The sequence below is a fragment of the Trachinotus anak genome, unplaced genomic scaffold (assembly GCF_046630095.1).
Source record: "Trachinotus anak isolate AG129_WGS33_773 ecotype Australia unplaced genomic scaffold, CSIRO_AGI_Tana_v1 ptg000002l, whole genome shotgun sequence".
Classification (NCBI taxonomy): Eukaryota; Metazoa; Chordata; class Actinopteri; order Carangiformes; family Carangidae; genus Trachinotus; species Trachinotus anak.
In genome coordinates, this window is record NW_027273853.1 from 11766764 (window position 1) to 11786353 (window position 19590).

The following is a 19590-nucleotide window of genomic DNA, read 5'->3' on the forward strand; positions in this document are numbered from 1 at the left end:
ATCTGAGCTAATCTGATGACTGTTGACATATCCGACATTTCTTTTTGTTGTTGTTTCCATAAAAGGCTCGGAAGTGACGGCAGAAACACGTGTTTGTTGTCCTGAAGTCTCATTGGCTGCTGACGGCCCGTTTTGAAAACGTCCCGTGATTTGAGGCGGAGGGAAAGTTCAAACCTGTAGCGACAGAAACGGTAAAAAATCACAAGCAGCTGGCTACAATGAACAGACAAGCGTAAGTACTGTAGCTTCATGTTTTCCATCCATCTTTTTAAAAGTATACTGCCATTAAATATGCTACTCTTTTGGAGGTTTTACACTTTACTGGCTTGTAGAGCGAATCCAAACAAGTTAACTAGCTTTAGCAGTAACGTTAGCCGGAAGCTAACAGGCAGTGTAGCCAGTGGCTTTGAAAAATGCTAATGCTCAGTGTATCCGCAGGTATTACAGTCTTAATAAGCCTTTGTTCAGTTTACTCAAAAAGGTCTTAGGGGGTATTTTAAAAAGTCTTAAATTAGCCTAAACACTTGTCTTGCCTACTGTAGGCAGTAATGGTGGGTATAAAATGTGTAATTGCGGAAGATGTAATTCATATAGTTAGAAACTAAAAGTAGGGTTACTGTGATAGTGGATTGCTACTGGGCGAGAGAATGAATAATCTTTAACTGGTTTATCCATTCACTCATTTTCTGTGCATCTTTGGGTCCAGCTCACAGTCATTCAATTCTGTCAGTAGCATTTCTGCGAAATACTGAAAACAAATCTGTTATAATACTAAACAGTTCAAATCATCCCTTTTTATTTTCCCTCATACTTTTATATATTGATCGGTGTGATCATGAAACATGTAATAAATTGCATTTTATGTGGCATTAAAAGGTTTTTAAAATTCTTAAGTTTTAACTAGGTGAACCCTGCAGACACAGTTTGAACTGTAATAATTAAACGTGACTGATATATATTTTTTTTAATTTCAGGAAGGGTAAAACCCCCCGCAGGCCTCCTCCCAAAAAGCCTTCCAGCAACCAGAAAGACCCAGTTGGGGTGAGTCATCAAAGAGCTAACAACACAAATTGTATCATTCATACTTTTGAGAGGTGATACACGATTGTTTGGCAAGTTGTAGTTTTAGGGCAAAGCTTGTTACTGATCTAATCATTTTTCCAAAGTACATTCCTTCGGAGCACAGCTGACTGATATATTTTTACATAGGTGTACTGCCGTGTACGTCCCCTGGGTGCGGAGGATGAAGAGTGCTGCATTGAAGTGATCAGCAGCACTACCATCCAGCTGCATGCCCCTGAAGGCTTCAAAACAAACCGCAATGGAGAGTACAAAGAGGTAACTAATGTAGTGAACCAGGAGTAGGTTTGTTTTTCTCTCCCTTGTGTACAAGTACAGACACTTTTCAGAGGTATTGGTCACATTTACATTATCTCTCCCATGTAGATTTCAAGGATTAGACTGGCTATATTCTGCGTTTTTCCTATTGCATGAAAAGACCAAAACCAACAATGAAATGATCCAAACTAAATTTGTCTGTGTAGCCAAAGCCTGATATAGTTTATTAGTTTTGTGCCTCTGAGAACAAACGATTGACCTCAAAGTTGCTGTGGAGGACATGTTCCTTAATTATGACGAATACTTTCATTTTGATGAATCTTTAATGTTATTAAATATGCTTCTCTTAATTTTCAAATCCCTCTTTTTTGCTTCTTAGACACAGTATTCCTTCAAAAAAGTCTTTGGGGTTTCGGTATCTCAGATGGAGCTCTTTGAGTATGTGGCCAAACCTCTTGTTGATGACCTCATCCATGGAAAAAATGGTAAGAACATAGGCTAACTGATTTTATATTATTGTATTTATTTATTTTTTTAAACAATAACAGGTCAGCTTGTTTCTACTTACTTTACTCTGTCTGGACTGCATGTCAGATCGTCAGCGTCTGGTATCCAAGTTTTTATACTGTATTGTGTCTCCCCTCTCCTCCTACAAGTACTCTTGTTGTTTTCTCATACCACCACATCTGAATTTTCCTTAGCTGCATTGTAAATATGTATGGTATGTATATAGCTGGTTCTCTCTTCTGATTCTTGCAGGCCTGCTCTTTACTTATGGGGTGACGGGAAGTGGAAAGACTTTCACTATGACAGGCTCTCCAGGCCAGGGTGGACTTTTACCTCGTGCCCTCGACATGATCTTCAACAGTATAGGCCCCTACCAGGCCAAAAGATATGTAAGGAAGTAGCAATCAAGAGCAGTGTTGATCATCTTTTGTACCCACATAATTAAATAATGCTTTGTGAAATCTGTACACATATTTATCTAATTTAATTTCTGTTTATTCAGGTTTTTAAGACAGATGATAAAAATGGTATGGATGTCCAGAGTGAAGTTGATGCTTTGCTGGAGCGCCAAAGGCGGGAAAACAACTTGCCTGTTCCAAAAGCGACCCCCTCAAGGTAAGTCTGAGTCCTGGAAAATGGCAGTGGTCTGTAATGTAATATAATTTGATATGTAACATGTAATTCACAAATTTGATTTTAGACAAAAGCTTGATCCTGAAATTGCTGACATGATTAAGACAGAGGAAGCTTATAAAGCAGACGGTGTGGACGAGGACAGCAGCTACAGCATCTTTGTCTCCTACATTGAAATCTACAACAACTACATCTATGATCTCCTGGAGGAAACTCAGGAAGATGCAATCAAACCAAAGTGAGTTCAGAAAAATATGAATTGAAAGGAATATGTTTTATATTTATATGAATGTGTACTCAGCATCATGTTTTAACTGTAAAGAGCAGTCAGTTATTAAAAATATTAAATGTAGTGGTTTTTAGAGCTAATTCTTTTACGTCAGAGTAGCTGGAAGACAAAATTATTATCTTTTCTCTTTACTAGGTGGAATGGTGGAGGCACACCTGTGCGCCAGAACACTGAGTTCATGTATGTGACCAGTGAATACTCGTACATCAGACATCAGAGTAGTGGCCTGATTTAGATGACCTTTCCCTGTTACACACGAATGCGCAGATAATAAATGAAATGTTGTCAACACTGGAGACATCTTCAAAGTTACACAGATGTTGTTATGTATGGGTTGGTTAAAGGAGCTATATGTAAGTTTTGTGCTATTGCTTCATAGCTAACATTCGGATTAACAGCTGTTGACCTACCAGTGTAGTGGAAAAATTGCCAGTTTAGTATCAAACTTAATTCCTTTACCAAGAGCTGTCTCCAGAGGTGGAAAGCAGCCCTCCTATTTCGGTTCTAATTCTATCATCTTTTCGTCTACTGAAGTTAGAATGCTAAGCAGCTAGCCCCAGCTTGGCCAGACCATCTCATCGCTTTTTGATAGCGAGTCACTCTAGTGTCCAGGCTGCCCTGAAGAAGTAGTGCTAATTGTGGGTTATACTATAACTTGTTTTATTGTAAACATGATAGCTGAAGCTTTTGGCAAGTGACCATCACAGTCACCCACTCCTGGCAAGAAATCACGTTTGGTGGTTAGAGAAAACTTACATATAGCCCCTTATATGTTTATTTGTTGTAGTAAAAAACGTCTAATCTAAAACCAGTTAGCATAACATCTAAGAAGTCAATGAAACATAGGGCGGGCTATCATTTCAAATATTTTTTTTATTCCAGTGCTGACATGACACCAGAGTTTCAGTGATAACAAAACAATAATTTTTAAGTATTGATCTTATTTAATTCATGGACAAAACACACACATTCAAAGGCTTACAGGCTGAAGTGACGAGATGGTACCAGTTGATAATATATTTGAGAAATATCAACACGTTTATGACCAAAAATGCAGATATTTTTTAATGTAACATATAGCTAAATATAGTGTAACTGATTGCTGCTTCAGATACATTCAGTCTGGAGGTTTGATACCCAGCCCTACCCAAAAGCATGACTAACAGAGCTGCTCCAAGTTATGTCTCCAGTGTTGATGAGTGTTTCTTTGGGCCTAAAAATCATTAGATTACCCCCCTGCTGCTTGTCGTCTTGTTATGGCAAAGCTCCTGATTGTCTTTTCTCTTGCTTTGAATGTCACTTCATGATTGTAATGGTCTGATTACTTTCTATGGCTGTAATCAAGCAACATTAATATTCCCCATTTCAAAAGTTTCATAACCCACATCTACTGCATGAAAAATGCAAATCCTTGTCTTCAGTTTCTAACAGTTTATTGTCTCAATATAGACCACCTCAGTCTAAAATCCTCAGAGAGGATCAGAATCACAACATGTATGTGGCTGGTTGTATGGAAGTTGAAGTCAAGTCTGCTGAGGAAGCATTTCAAGTATTCTGGAAAGGTAAGTTTCTGTAAGACCTGCATTTAGATATGAATGGGTTAAATTTAAGGGAAGAAAAGAGGGAGAGAAAACCACTGCACTGATGATTGTAGATGTGACTGACCTGGTATTGCTGGCCTCCGGGTCAACTCTGACTGGGTAATGACTTCACTTAATCTTCTCTCTGAGCAGCTTATGGAAGAGGAGTTGAAATTGCATGTGAAGATGCCATGAGTGAAAAATTGGGCATCTGCAGGTCTTGAATAGCCTCAGGCAGTAAATATTTTTGTGAGTGAATTTAGCAAAACTTAGCTGGAAAATCTGCAGTAGCATTATTCTAAATCTCTGTTATGTAGAATTCATATGTAGACCTTAAATAGGTAGTTTTTTATGGTTAATCCCACTGTCTATTTAGTTATCAGTTTTCTGTTTGCAATTATGCTTATCCAGCTCCAGGTCTGAGTTTAATGATATTATTGGTACATGCAGCTTGAAAGGAGTGACAAAAATATGATGTCACGAAAATGTCATATCAAATTCATGCTCTTGGGAAATAATTCTGGGCCATATCATTCCTGCTGTTTTCCATTGATATCCTTCAAATTTTTGCCAGTATTACTGTGAAATGAATATTAAGCTGCATTCTGTGTTCTTAAAAGGTTTTATGTTTAACTTGGTGAATGCTGCAGAAAACCCTCAGTAATCTGGTTGAAAAGTTGCTTATACTGTGTTGTTCCAGGTCAGAAGAAGAGGAAGATTGCGAACACCCGGCTGAACAGAGAGTCCAGCCGCTCCCACAGTGTGTTCATTATTAAACTGGCTCAGGCTCCTCTTGATGCAGATGGCGATAACATTCTTCAGGTCAGTTTAAATTGAAAACAGATTTCAGGTCCCAGAGTTGAGTGCAGCTCTGTAATTCACATTTGGATGAATTATACGCACTACTTGTAATATTTAACCGTTTTTTGATGTGGCTTGTCAGGATAAGAGCCAGGTGAATGTCAGTCAGCTGTGCCTGGTAGACTTGGCCGGAAGTGAGCGCACTGGTAGGACGGGGGCAGAAGGCACTCGTATACGTGAAGCAGGTTTGTTACACAACCGTCAAGATTTGCTTTTACCATTTGCCCTGAGGTACATGTGAGATCTAACAACTGCCTCCCTTGCAGGTAACATTAATCAGTCTTTGCTGACCCTGCGGACATGCATTGAGACACTTCGAGAGAACCAGATGTGTGGCACAAACAAGGTATGACTTGCCAAACTAAAGCTGAACACTGCCATTATATTTACTGATGGACCATGTAGGTAATGTATATTTCTCTTACAGATGGTCCCCTACAGAGACTCTAAAGTCACCCATCTGTTCAAGAACTACTTTGATGGAGAGGGAAAAGTCAAAATGGTTGTTTGTGTCAATCCCAAGGCTGATGACTACGAGGAAACATTGGTAGGTTAATTTCACACTTTTTTTTACCATACTTTACCAGTGTGTAAGGATTTAGCGAAATCTAGTGTGGATCCAGATTGCAACCAACTGAAAACCCCCTCACCTTTCAAAGCGTATAGGAGAACCTACGCTAGCCTTCAGGTGATATAAAGATGCAAAAGGTCCTCTCTAGAGCCAGTGTTTGGTTTGTACATTCTAGGCTACTGTAGAAACATGGTGGTGCAACATCAAGGGCTCTGTGCAAAAGGACCTTCTCCCTATATGTATATGAAGGACTCATACTGAGCTAATGAAAACACGATTCTTAGTTTCAGGTGATGAAACATGAGTGAAAACACAGATCACCTAAATCCTACACACTGGTTCTTTTAATGAACTTGTAAGTTGTTGTGTTTTTTTTTTTGTTTTTTTTTTGTCTGACGTGCTCTGCTTGTACAGCTGGTGATGCGGTTTGCAGAGATGACCCAGGAGGTGGAGGTTGCTCGGCCAGTGGACAGGCCCATCTGTGGCTTCACTCCAGGCCGCCGTAATAGAAACCAGGCCTTTAAAGAGGAACTGTCTCGCAAGCTGGAGGAGCGTGGCGGTCCAATAGACAGAGGTAAGAGTCGTTCACCCTATAAGCCAAATCGGCTAAACAAGACTGGGGTTAATTGATTAGTTGATTGGAATGTAAGATTAGCCTGATTTATATTTACACTCTAAACACAGGCAGATATAATTAACTACAGAATGCATTGTCACTTTTAAATAGAAATATAGTAAAACAATGCAAACACATCAAAAAATAGTCCATTAATATTTTTAATTTTAACTGTAAAGTCTCAACGAGAATTTGCATGAGGTCATGGCTTCGTGTCTTAGATTTTGTTTTTCATCTGAATAACTGAATAACTTTCCCTCAAAATATTACGGAGTCATGTATTCACTCATATCAAAGCTCTTATATGCACCTGGAGCTTATATCAATACATTATAACATTAGTCCTCAAATATATGACAGCCCAGTTCTTGCAAACGTAATCTCCACGAAAATACACAGCATTGTGTTGTGTTTACATTTGGGCCAGTACTTGTAATGCTGCCAATACTTTGTAAATGTTTCATCCATGGAATATTTCATATGCTTATTAAAATACAAAATGGCTTTTAGGAGTTGTGTTAATTCTCTGTTTCCACAGATGTGACCTCTGTTATAAACCACCTGGTGCACAGCCTCCCACCTCTACCCTCCTCTGAGATAACCGACCCTCACGATGACATCACCCTGCCCAGGCTGATCGAAGCTCTGCAGAACAGACACAGGATCAGGCAGATGATGATTGACGAATACAACAAAGCAGGTGCCTCCTCCTTTTAGCTCAAGTCTCACCTTGTGGTTTTGACAGTTCAAGTTACTTGAATTTGATTTCTTATCATGGTTCGCATTTTGTCTCCTTCATATTATTTTAGCTAACATGATGAAGTCTATGCTTCAGCAACTGGACAGCAACCTCATTTCAAAAGACAACTATATGCATGAACAAAATGGCAAACTGGCAGAGAAAGACAAAATCATCCAGGCCAACAAGGCAGAGATGGAACGCTTGGAGAAGAAAACCAAGATGCAAGAGCACAAGGTGGGAAACAAAAACATTCAAACCTTCTCAAAAATACTGCATGTAGATTTGATTTCTCAAATGTCTCACATGGTTCTGTTCCAGATTGACATCCTGCAGAAAACAACTAAAATCTATGAGGATGACAAGCGTTCACTGCGGCAGGAGCTGGAAACCAGGGACCACAGGCTGCAGAGGGAGCTGTCTGAGAAGAGACGCATGGAGCAGCGCATGCACGGTGTGGTCTCAGACACACAGCACAAGTGGGAGAAAGAATGTGTGAGTTACTCCTCTTTAACACAGATGTTATTAAATTTGTTAGCGTTTTGTTTATTATAGCCTGTTTAAGTAGCAAAATACTAATGCCTCAGCTTTGCCAGCCAGCAATCGTTTGTACACTCAGAGGTGTTTCACTTCAAAATTCTGCCTCTCACTGTGCAGGAGAGACGAGTTAATGCGATGCAGCTGGAGATGCAGAACAAGCTGTGGGTGAAAGACGAAAAGCTGAAGCAGCTCAAGGCCATCGTGACAGAGAGCAAGACTTCAGGTCGTCCTGATCCTCCACCGCGTCAGACTCAGCCCCAGCCTCAGCGGCCTTCCAGGGAGGAACGCCTTCCTGCAAAGAGATCGGCCTCGCCCTCACCTGTCCCCGTGAGTTGTTTTGACAGTGCACATGTAAAACATCTACCCAGGGCTAACATTACTAATCCTGTTGCATTGGCAGTTGACACATTACCATCAACACCTGCATGTTTTTGATACAAACCAAGGCTTTAATGTGGCACCTGTAACTACCCTTGTGAAACAAAAGCATTTTAACATTTCTGATGAGAATGTGACAGAGGCGCTGATTTAACCCTCAAGTAATTAATCTTTCAATTGACTTCATTAAAATATCGAAGGTGACTCTAAAAATAGCACCACTCTTTCACACCGTCTCAGCAAAAATGTAACATGGTAACACAACATATTATTGTTGTATTTGATTATATTAGATGGTGCACTTTACTTCACCACCACTATAACATTTAATTTTCATGTGGTTTTTGTGTCTCTATTACTAACTGTATCTAACTGTGTATTTGTGCAGACTTGGCACTTTGCTCCCCAGTGCCCCGTTGATTCTCCCTATGTTGAGCCAATGCCAGTGCCAGAGCCAAAGCCAGAACCAGAGCCAGGGTCAGGGTCACAGCCATTCAGTGCCAGTACAGTTGAGGAAGTTGAGACAAACCCAAGGCTTGCCTGTCCAGTCCCCAGTAGCAGTAGGGCTTTGTCTGTGGCGAGCTGCATCTCTGTATGGGAGCAGCGGGCAGCTCAGGACAGTCAGCTGGGTTACCATTCACCTACTACGCCCACAACAACTCAGTCTCCAGCAGCCCCTTCAGCCAGCCGGGCCAGGAGGAGAGCTATGTGTTGGGCTAAAGAAGACGAGGAAGCCTGCTCCCCATCCCCTACATTTGATCTAGACCTAACTGAGAGAAGCTACAGGGTCAGTGAGTTAGCTATAGGCAGCAGCATTAAGATGAAAACTGGTGTCTCTGATCAGCTTTTTAGACGCTACGCACCTCAAAATTAAATCGACTAATTAAGTCTACTATTTGACACAATTTGGGTTCCTACAAGTGAAGGTATCCTCAGCCATTTACCAGTTTAATGACAGATAAACCTTGTCAAGCTCTGATGTAATCCTTTGACCAAGTTTTACTTTTTTGTTTTACCCTCTTTGCTGCTGCTTCCCAACTCTGCTGAGTAGACGGCGACACCAGTACGCCCATTGCACCGTCGCTCCCGGTCTGCTGGCGGGGAGAAGTGGGTGGACCATAAACCTGCCTCCAGCCTGGACTTGGGTACAGTTTTGCAGCCTGTCATCCCCAATGCCATCCAGGTGTCTGCACCCAGTGAGAAGGCCCTGTCAAAGTGTGACAGATATGTGTTGACACACCAGGAGGTTGCTTCTGATGGCGAGATACAGACCAAACTTATTAAGGTAAGTATGTTGCGACAGGATAGTAGACACATTTTGCAAATAGCAAATCCTTTGCCTGATAGAACAGTTTGCTATTTGACTTAATTTCTTTACTCAGCCAGACATGTTCACGCTGGTTTCTTTTTGGAAAAGTAGCGAGTGATATATTCGTCAAATTCAGGTTTAGCTGACACAGAAACTGGTGATAGAAGCAGTTGATGGTTTTTCACTTCTTTGTCTTTGTCCATAAAACATGAAGCTGGTCATCGGCTGCATATCCAGAGAACATGTCACTTCTCTTTTAGACAAACGTCACATGCTGCACTTAACCTCACCTAACTCACTGTGTTTTATGTGAAAAAATAATCTGTTTATCAATTGACACAAGTAATACTAGATAATTAAAGGATTTTTACATGGGATGAACTCAAGTTGGCCACTACCTCATACTTGTTCTTTTTTTTTTTTAGGGTGAGGTGATTAAAACCAGGGGAGGAGGACAAGCTGTCCAGTTCACTGACATCGAGACTCTGAAACAGGAGCTCACTACAGCTTCCAGGTAGCAGTTCACTGCAGGTTAATAGGTGCTGGTTAACCAGCTGTTATTATATTTATATTATTACATTTAACATCTTTTTTGTTATTTCACATTTGTCTCTGAAGCCGCAAGAGGAAATCCTCAGAAGGCACTCCAGCCAGCGGCGATGGAACAGATGGAGCTTGGACTGATGTGGAGACGAGGGTACAATGATATTATTAGTCTCTTTAAACTACAATTGCATGTTTAGAAAGATGGATCATGTGATCAACTTGACTTTGCTTGAGTTGGAGGGTAAAGGTGGCCAGCCTAAGACACAACCAAATATATGCCTCTTGTAGCAGTTATAGAAATCATAAGATTGGGTAAAATTAATCATATGCAGATCTTTCTCATATTAATGGAGAAACTGCAGGACGAAACAATCAACAATTTTGATTATTCATTTATCTTTTTATTCAAAATCAGAACAGTTTGTTGCTTGTTTTGTTTGCATGCCACTCTTGTTTATCATCATTGTGTTGTTCCTAATGTTGGTCTTCTCATTCATGTAGTTTTCCAATGCTTGAGTACATTTGGGTTCCAATTGTTTTTTTGTTTGTTTTTTTTTCCCCAGTGCTCTGTGGCCGTGGAAATGAGGGCTGGGTCAAACATGGGTCCTGGTTTTGAGCATCATGGGATCACCAAGTAAGCTGTCATCCTTACAGATTGTGTCTGAGAATAACATTTAGTTTTCCACTGCGGTACACAGTTGGGAGTTTTTGATGAACTTTGCTCTCTCTTGCAGGCGCAGAAAACCCTAAAAGCAGTCGACAGCTGCTCCAGTGATCACTCCCCTCCTCACTATCATCACCTGGCTGTTGTGCAATAGTCTAACCTTTTTATATTTAGCTCTAGTGATAATATTTAAACATTTTTTCCACACTTTTTATATATGCAGAAGTGTATATACATGGGTCACCAAAGCTATTTTGTAAAATATTTTATACGTTGTATTTGAACCAATAGAAATGAGTGTTACTTGATTTAGTTGTGGATTGTGGCAAATATTTAGTCACTGCAACCCTGCGCCTGAAAGAGTCTTTGCACATTTGTGTGTAATGTAGTTACATTTGTTGCCTGGCACATGAGGAGTCATTGTGAAGCTGCCACAATACTGATTTTTGTCTTCCACATCCTGTCTCTTGATTGGTGAATTATATTGAGCTTCAAAGTGTTTGAAAAATCCAGTTCTTTATGAATTTCTTTCTTTTCATATAAAACTGAGCTCTCCTGCCTTCACTGTACATGCAGGAATAAAATTCCTTCAAAGCACCAGTTTGTTGTGTGTGTGTGTATATATACAAATGCAAAACTGACACTACAGTACAGTACAAAAGATGAAACAACTGGCGGCAGGATAATTTCTGAACACTAGATGGCAGCACAGGTCAGCAGTACATCATGAATCTTAAACATGGGTTCAATTTCACTGCAGGGGGAAGAGGGGCACTGGATGCCTGACAGCTATTAGAAGGCATCTCTCATGCCACTGTTCTTTATGCATATTAATAATATGACAAGAAATGTTAATTTTCTGAAGACAAGCACATATTTTAAGTGTTTGTTGTAATGACCAGTTCTATGATGCTTTAAACAAGAACAATCCTGAGCTGTCAGCAGCACTGTTGAGAAGCTGGTAAGGAGAAACTCCCCTTTTATTTTAAAATGAGCCACGAAAGGAGATTTAATGTTGAGTTAGAGCCCTCCTGTGCCAAGAGTGTAGCAATATTCTCTGTCATCTAAACAAAGTCTGCTTTCAATTACTTTGCTGAAATTGCTTTCCTGTACTCATGCTTGATTAGATATTCATTATGTTAAACAAGACACCTTGTATATGAATCCATATTAAATTAGGCTGGTTGGTTGCCTTGAGGCCGAGTCAGTTTCAGGAGTTAAAGTGCCTTAGTGTGTCCTGGCTTCCACTATTCTGTGGTTGCTTCTTGACTTAGTTTAGTTTGGTTATATATATATATATATATATATATATATATATATATATATATATATAAATAATGTGGACAATTGTCTGTAAACAAAGGGATAAGGGCCAGTGTTGGAATATTTGTAAGTATTAAGAACATTTCTATTGTTAAAGTAAAAGTAGCAATGCTACCCTTAAAATACTCCCTTACTGCATTCATAATTTAGTAGAAGTAAGAGGTAAAATAAAAGTAGTCATTAGGTGACAAAATAGCCCCAGTGTTGTATTATTGGATTGTGTTTGATGATTAATTACGATGTTAAGTAGCAAGTTGTAGCTGGTGGAAGTGGAGCTAATTTTAACATCTTCATATACTGATGTGGTGAATATATAATCTATAAAATGTAGTTCTTTAAAATAACTGGACATAGAGCATAATTTTACGTGGAATTGAAATTAAAAAAGAAAAATGGAAAATTACAAGAGAAAGTGCAAAACTAACATTATTTTAGTATCCAGGTTAATCAGGCCATAATTAAATGTTAAGAATGTAAAGAAAACTGAAAAAGGAAATTGGATAGAGAAATAAACAAATTTGTGAAATTGCAATTTGAAAATAAAATGTGACATTTCAATTAAATGTAGCATAAAATTGAAGCACTCAAGTAAAGACCCTTAAACTCGTACTTAATTACAGTACTGGTGCACTTTCCATCACCGCATTTGTGTTTTTTCTATTTTTGGTAACAGTAAAAAATACATTTTGAAATACATTTTGCCTGTTTATCATGTTATACAACATAATATGTTATGTTATTACATACACAATATATCATATAGTATTTTTATTGATTGAATAACAATCTACAACAATCTACATCTACATCTACAGGAGAGTGAGAAAGTCTTATTCTTGAAAACTAATCTAGCAGAACTTACTTAAGTGTCATTGTCCAGTTTCACTGTCTCTTATCAGCTGAGCATCACCAGTGTAATGACCAACTAAAGCTAGTGGTACAGTCATCCAGGCTTTGAGTAGACAGTTGAAATCTCATCCACTACCAGTCTGGCTGGCTTTCAATTGGAAAGCACTGGAGAGTGACTAACATGGAGCCTCTTGGAGAGGGTCAAGAGTCCAGAGCAACCAGTGGCCATTAAATTCACTCCTATGAGATATTGAGTGCTTTGCTTTTTGACCAGGCTCTGTTTGATGTGCTGCACCACACTATTATCCCCAGCTCCTCACTGCAAGCCCTCCACGACCAAGTGGCACGAGCATTATAAAGATTTTATCATGAAACTCCTGTTGAGCCCCTGACTAACATTACCAGTTTCAAAGAGACACTAGAGAAAAATAAATGAAAACTAAACACAAAGGCGAGCAATAAGCATAAACCAAGTCTTAAAGACAACACTGTTCATCCAAGTGTATGGTAAGAATGCAACATTCTACATTTCAGGGCCTGAAGCTCATGATTACACAGCGTGCCGCTTATCAGTGTTATTAAACTGGCTGGAGGGAATTCTGATGTTCTACTTGAATACACACAGTCAATTAGACCATCTCACATTTTAAAAGAGCAAGCCTAATTGCAATGTTTTATTGACTCTTTGCTTGAATGACTCTGATAAAGAGTTCTTAAGCTGCCTTTTGGCACAGGCAGGATGAAATAATTTTCACACCAATCTATGATACTGATGAGGGCCATTCATAATTAAGTGATTCAGAATAGCATTGTCAGATGACATACAATCATTTCCTCAAGTTTCACCTGATCAAAAATTATATTTTCTACATTCATAACATTATTTTACTCACTGACGTGCCTTCTTAAACCTGCAATAACTGATTTTGTGGTCACTTGGGGGCACAAAACAAGCTTTGAACGCAACATTGACATAATACCCTTCAAGTTGACATGGTGACCTAGTATGAAAACAGTTGCCAGTGCCAGTATTGATTTCAAGTTGTATTTGTGTCCACCTGATGTATGGTAGTTCTATATTCTTCTACTTTTAGCTCTGCTTTGGTCTCTACCAACTCCTGAGGGAAATATCTTTATATATCTACAGATTTGGATGATAATTCCCTTCAGGTCTGTCACTGTGAGTGACACTTTTCACATTACAGAATCATTTGATCCATTATTAATATAAAAATACTGATTAAAGCATCTTTAAAGTCGCCATTTTGTTTTGGTAAATTTGACTTGAGCAGCCAGTTCATGACCTCTGTCTGCTTACATGATTAACATACTGTACTGAATCAGGCTGTGAAAAGCGGGCATGAGTTTAAATAGGTGTGATGAACGTGTAACCCTATCCAGCGGCACTCTATACTTGGCTGTGAGGGGCATCTGAGGTATGATGGCAGTTTCAGTTGCCTCCGAAGCTGTATCATAACAACTGAATGGTTGATTTGAAGGGCATGTTGAAGCAGGCAGCCACAGCTGTCCTTTAAAGCAGAACTCATTACAAGGTGTTCTGCCTTCATTTAGTGTAGAGGATAACAATCCCTGACAATGCAAGTCAATTAGCGGGAAACACAAGTAAATACTTCATGAGAGCAGAGCTTTCTAAAGTAAAGCTCTGAGCAGGGTCTGCACACTACATCTCCGTATGTCAAGGCCATGGCCGTCTGCCAGCTAAATGTGTTTGGCCAGAAAGATATGTGAATGTAGATGAGTGTTGAAAGCCAGTCAATTGTCATTCAGCCCATCTCCCAGCCTTTTGGGACTCATCTGGCTTTTTTTTTTTTTTTTTTTTTTGCGGGGCTCCTCTTCACTGCTTGCTCACCTCACGCTCCTCTGCCTTAATGCATACTAACATGCACAGCGGAGGCATGAGGCACCGTGTTCAGTGTTAATAAGAGGTAAAAGCTCCCACGCTCTCTTTTCTGCCAGTGCGGCTGTGACGAGCAGATGGGTCAAAGAGTCACAAACTCGCAGAGGCACCCGGAGGTAAAGTTTGGTTTTTTCAGCTGTTTAGAAGCACATTGGATGAGAATTGCTCTGACCCTTAAGCTCATGTGGTTAGTGGTTCAGAACACCTCATCCCATCTGCTGCCTCCTCCTCCTCCTCCTCCTCCTCCTCCTGCTCTGCTTTTATGTCACTTAGCTGCTCCACTCAGAGTCTGTCTGACAGGATACATATCGCCAATCTGATTTCTTACTTTATGCAGTTGATAAATTTTTCCACAGATGACTATAACAGATGTTAAGTCTGTCTCTGTCCATTCTGTTTCCTCACATCCAAGTTATCATTTCGAGCTCAAGTTGTAATGAGGAATCCATTTGTCCGCGTGCTTGTTGTGGTTACACATCAACACAGAGAGAGCTGACCTCTGACAAACGCAATTCAAGTCAGGACCGACTTCTTATTGAAAATATTGGAAGCCATTGTTGTGTAGGCTTATTATGTCCAAATTGGGCTGAATAGTGTTTTTTCCTGCCTGTCTTTGTTCTTGGCAGCCCACTAAGTGCTTGCAGCTGTCAGTTGAGTGTATTCTCCTTGCCCAGTATATGTGGCTTGGCTGCACGTTTAGCTGGCTGTGTCCTCACTCGGATGACAGTATGCCATGACTGATTTCCGTTGACTCACTTTCATTGTAACCACAGTGTGTCCCTCATAGAAATATCTGACTGCTTTTTTACAAGTGGTTGATCTCATCTAGTTAACGCTGCGGCGTAACCAGGCTTTGCGTGCAGTTGGCTGATTATTTAAGTGGCGCTCCAAGCAGTTTGCTGATGAAATGAAAGGAGAAGAGATGCCAGAAATGGTTGTACTGACAATGTTACAATGCCATGTGATGTACAATGATTAAATTCTTATTGGATGTGGAGGATATTGACTCAACTTTCTCACATCACATGAATCTTCTAGCTTCCCTTCACCAAGTACAAAGAATAACTGAGCTTTCACAACACCTTCTATTAACCTGCTAAACTGATATCCTGAGTCCCTGTTTGCTACAGAAAGAAGGAGAATGGCATTTCAAACTTTTGTCCTGCCAGTGCTTTCATGCAAATTACTCACACTGGAACCAGCTTATCTGTGCACAATCATGGGTGGCATTTGGAAGAAGGTGAATTAGCACCCCCTGATTTTCATATCTGCATAACGCTCAGTCAGGTCTCTCCACAAAAAATCCCACGCAAAAAACAAACACAAAGGCCTCTTTGAACGCACACATCAGCTGTTTATCTTAAAATAGTCTGCCACGCTACTTCTCTGATCCAGTACCTCGCACGTTGCACTTTGTAAATGGTGGGCGATTACACATGGTGCGTTAAGGAGTTGTTATTTAATTCATTAGATATGGTTAAGTTGCAAAAATCATTCATTCTAATAAAGCAGCAACTTTTATCACACAAGCCCAGGTATGAGTATCAAGGGTGAGATTACAGCTTCCATGTGCACAAATAAGATTAGAGCGCTGGCTGCGGCTCCTGTTGACAAGGTGAACGGGACAGTTGTTCCAAGAGGCAAAAACACTGGATGACTGTGGGTTCATATAATTCACAGAGCATGCTATTTTCATGGTGTGTTTATCCACATGATTAATGGCCATTCAGATATGCATTTGAACATTACCTGAGGAACACATCTGCATCGGCCTTACTGGATACTAATGATCCAGCGCATGCCTAATAAACTTAAGCAAGAATTCAAATGAGGCCCAACCTGCCTGCGAGGCTAGCTTAAGCAAACACCAGGACAGCTGGCAGAGAAATCATTGTGACTAATGGTCTCAGTGTGAGACAGGAGCAGGGCTGTGGGTGGTTGTTTTACCATGCTAAGAGGAACAGACTTTGTTTGTCTTTCTATAGCATACAGCGTAACTGTGTGATGCTGGAAGTGTTGGCTTTGTTTTTGTTTGCTTTGCTTTTCTTGCCACTGTATTGCGACACCAGGAACTAGCAAAACATGTGTTTTTGTTGTACTTGTTTTCCTCCCAAAAATGAAGTGACCCTATGCACTAATGGCAAGCATTAATGCTTTTAGGAGTGATTGGACAGATCTCAGACTGATTCTGTCACCTGGAGGTGTGGTGGTCTTCTCTGTCAACCTATGTTTTGACTTTATTTGGATTCTGTCTGGGCTCCTCTACTGTGGTAAACACAATGTGCTGTGACCTGTCCTCAGGGCAAATGATCTGATTTACTCTTCCCCTGTCTTTTACTCCTAATCACATCTACCTCAGAGCCAGAAAATGGTTGTGCAGCTGTCATAACTGAAGTACAGCGCGGTGTGATGGGAGTGCATGTTTTTGCTATTATCTATTCCATCTGAGTCAGAACAGAATACTAAACCTCCACTGCATCCCTCTTTCTCACAGACCGCTGCATGATCAATACCCACATCAAAGGCTCTGTGGAGATAGCAGGATTCTTTGAAGCATGTTTGTGGAGCTGGATTTGCTGAGCTAACACGGTCCACACAGAACCCCCTTGAATAAGCTTGTTTGGCTAGCATCCTCTCTGTTTGTGGAAGAACTGAGTGGATTCTAATGGAGAACAGACAAGGCCTCTCCCTTGTCTTTTTCCTCCCTTTGAGCAGCTAAATGCATCCATAGTGCCAGTGCTTTTTGCTCATCTGACATACGCTTCATTGCATGCCAGCTCAAATATTTATCTAATATCAAATTGGCTGTAACAGTTTGGAAGCAGTGAAATGCCAGAAAATATTTCTCATCGAGGACACAAAATAACTTGCATCATGTTTTGCAGTGCCAAGTGCAAATATGCTGGGTAATTACTGATTGAAATGAGATGGAGTGCAGACAGCAGCAGTGCTGTTATGTGGTTACCTTGTGTTGTGACCTGAACAGGCAGACAAAAATTTCCAACAGTAATTATTCTGCACTCAAAGCACAACCTGTGTCCTCTCTGTCTTCTAAATGGAAAACAGTGCATTTGGGACTTTTTGTGGGACAGGAGGGGTAAAAAAAGAAGGCTGGAGGTTCAACCACAATAAACTCTAAAGCACATAACTCCTGCCAGCCAGTCAGGGAGAGTCAGCAACTCTGTAAATGATGGAGCAGGGACTGTTGAATCATCTCTCTTCATGCAAATCCAAGACAAGGATGTGGAGCCCTTTCATATAAATTACAGAATAAACTACATTTGTGATGCTTTTGACTTTTTTAAATTCACGCATTGTTGAATCTTTTGCTAAGTAATTACACTCTTTGGTATATGCAGTGCCAAGGTTTGACTCTCCAGTCAGCTGTGGCTCATTTGAAAGTGAAATGTGGGAAAACGCTGACATCTCTTTCTCTTCCCTTCCAACACCAGGGGCACTACTGCATTTGCATCCCTGTCTCTCTCTCAATCTCCCTCTTTCTTTCTCATTTACATTATGGATGGTTCATTTAGCTTACATGACCATGTGAATACATAACCCAGGGCAATTCAAAATACCATGAGGGCCTGTAGGGATAAAATGAAACCACATAAGCAGAAAAGACTGCTGCACTGAATCTGCAGCAGCCTTTTCTCCAGCTCTTCCCCTTTCATGTGGATGACAAACATGGACTGCCGATGACTAACAGGTCTGGTCTCAACAAGGTGTATCAGTTAAATACAGTGAGAAATGATTTATGGGAACATGATTGAAAATTTATTCAGAATTGACTTTTGCTCAAGCAGCTCCCTCAGTGAATGTCCAATCATAGCCTAGCAACTGTAACTACGTTGCTAAGCTATAACTGGCACCAAGCTTGTCATGATTTGGATTGATTTGGAAGAGATATACTTGGTATCTAAAGATCAGAGGATCTAAGCCATAAACATAAGGACAAAAATATAAGGAATGGATTAAACACTGTGTTTAATTGCACTAACATAGGCCACAAAGCTAAATCAAACTAAGTTAAGTCCACAAAGCTCAGTCCAGCTACCTAGCTTACCTACAGCAGTAACTGAGCATTACTTCCAAGACCTTTAGTGAGCAGCAAATTGTAGACTCTAACCAGTCCTTGTCCTTTTATGTCATCACTAACAGGTGTTAATTCACAAAACTGTAATTTTTGCATAATAAGGCATAGTAGTGTACATGCCATCGATGCCAATGATGTCTGCTCAGGTACTATATGGTAGATAATTCTACACACAATTTATTCAATATAGTAATATGGCAGAGGGTAAATAAAGGGTGCTATATAGTACATCTGAAGTGATTTCAGACACAATGTGAGAGTCAGTGAGATAAGTCAGTGAGTTGGCCTGCAAGTGGTGACTAGTCAAGTAGGTTTGCTTATCTGTGTGTCCTTTACATGTGTGTTTTATGCTTGGGTAGAGCTGTTAACATTATAGCACCAATGTGTAACCAAAGATAAGAATTTAATACCTGCATTCAGATTAAAAACGTGCTTTGGCACACAACACAGTCTTTTATTCCTGCTGCCAACAAGTTTGACAGCATTTTGTTTCATCAGAGAAACACAAACGACACAATGGCCCCACTGACAAGCCCGTTTTACAACCTAGAGGACTCAATGAGCTTAATGACAGAACACCGTGTGCGATTTCACAAGAAGACATTTCACAAGTGGCTGTTATTGTGCATTGGTGATAAAAGTCGCAGAGTGAGAAAACATTTGTGTAGGGACCAGATTGTGAGCTCCACCTCTGCACCTCCAGCTCACTCAGTGACAATGATCAGCAGCAGCAGTTCTCCTGCTCTGCTTTACATTAGCACCACAGCTCCAGCCTGGACAGGTCCACGGCTGTTATCTCAATGATGTTCTAATTCTAGTCAAACAGTTCTGTG

General features: G+C 40.2%; 1 protein-coding gene and 1 non-coding gene across 5 annotated transcripts; both read left to right on the forward strand.

Annotated features, from left to right (window-relative positions):
- The first annotated feature begins 91 nt into the window (after positions 1-91).
- On the forward strand, positions 92-11168 carry kif23 (kinesin family member 23). 4 transcript variants are annotated; one of them, XM_071497823.1, is made up of 24 exons: positions 92-232; positions 975-1041; positions 1210-1338; positions 1718-1823; positions 2098-2234; positions 2348-2460; positions 2546-2716; positions 2903-2947; positions 4217-4329; positions 5048-5169; positions 5291-5393; positions 5475-5554; positions 5636-5755; positions 6194-6353; positions 6934-7095; positions 7205-7371; positions 7456-7629; positions 7792-8001; positions 8441-8839; positions 9104-9337; positions 9787-9875; positions 9980-10058; positions 10471-10541; positions 10642-11168. In XM_071497823.1, exons 1-24 carry the CDS (start codon positions 219-221, stop codon positions 10655-10657), a joined length of 3081 nt encoding a protein of 1026 aa, XP_071353924.1. In that variant the 5' UTR covers positions 92-218; the 3' UTR covers positions 10658-11168. The 4 variants fall into 4 exon arrangements, with proteins under 4 accessions (XP_071353924.1, XP_071353944.1, XP_071353934.1 ...); XM_071497843.1 differs by lacking the exon at positions 8441-8839; XM_071497833.1 differs by lacking the exon at positions 2903-2947.
- LOC139608587 (Z30 small nucleolar RNA) lies at positions 4404-4500 on the forward strand. Its single transcript, XR_011685057.1, has one exon. It is a non-coding gene; the product is annotated as a Z30 small nucleolar RNA (small nucleolar RNA).
- Positions 11169-19590: the final 8422 nt, after the last annotated feature.

Bases quoted from the DNA above. Each gene is read 5' to 3' on its own strand.
- kif23 (XM_071497823.1), top strand. The intron at 5,756-6,193 runs GTAGGTTAATTT...CTGCTTGTACAG, and splicing joins ATGACTACGAGGAAACATTG to CTGGTGATGCGGTTTGCAGA. The intron at 7,372-7,455 runs GTGGGAAACAAA...GTTCTGTTCCAG, and splicing joins CCAAGATGCAAGAGCACAAG to ATTGACATCCTGCAGAAAAC.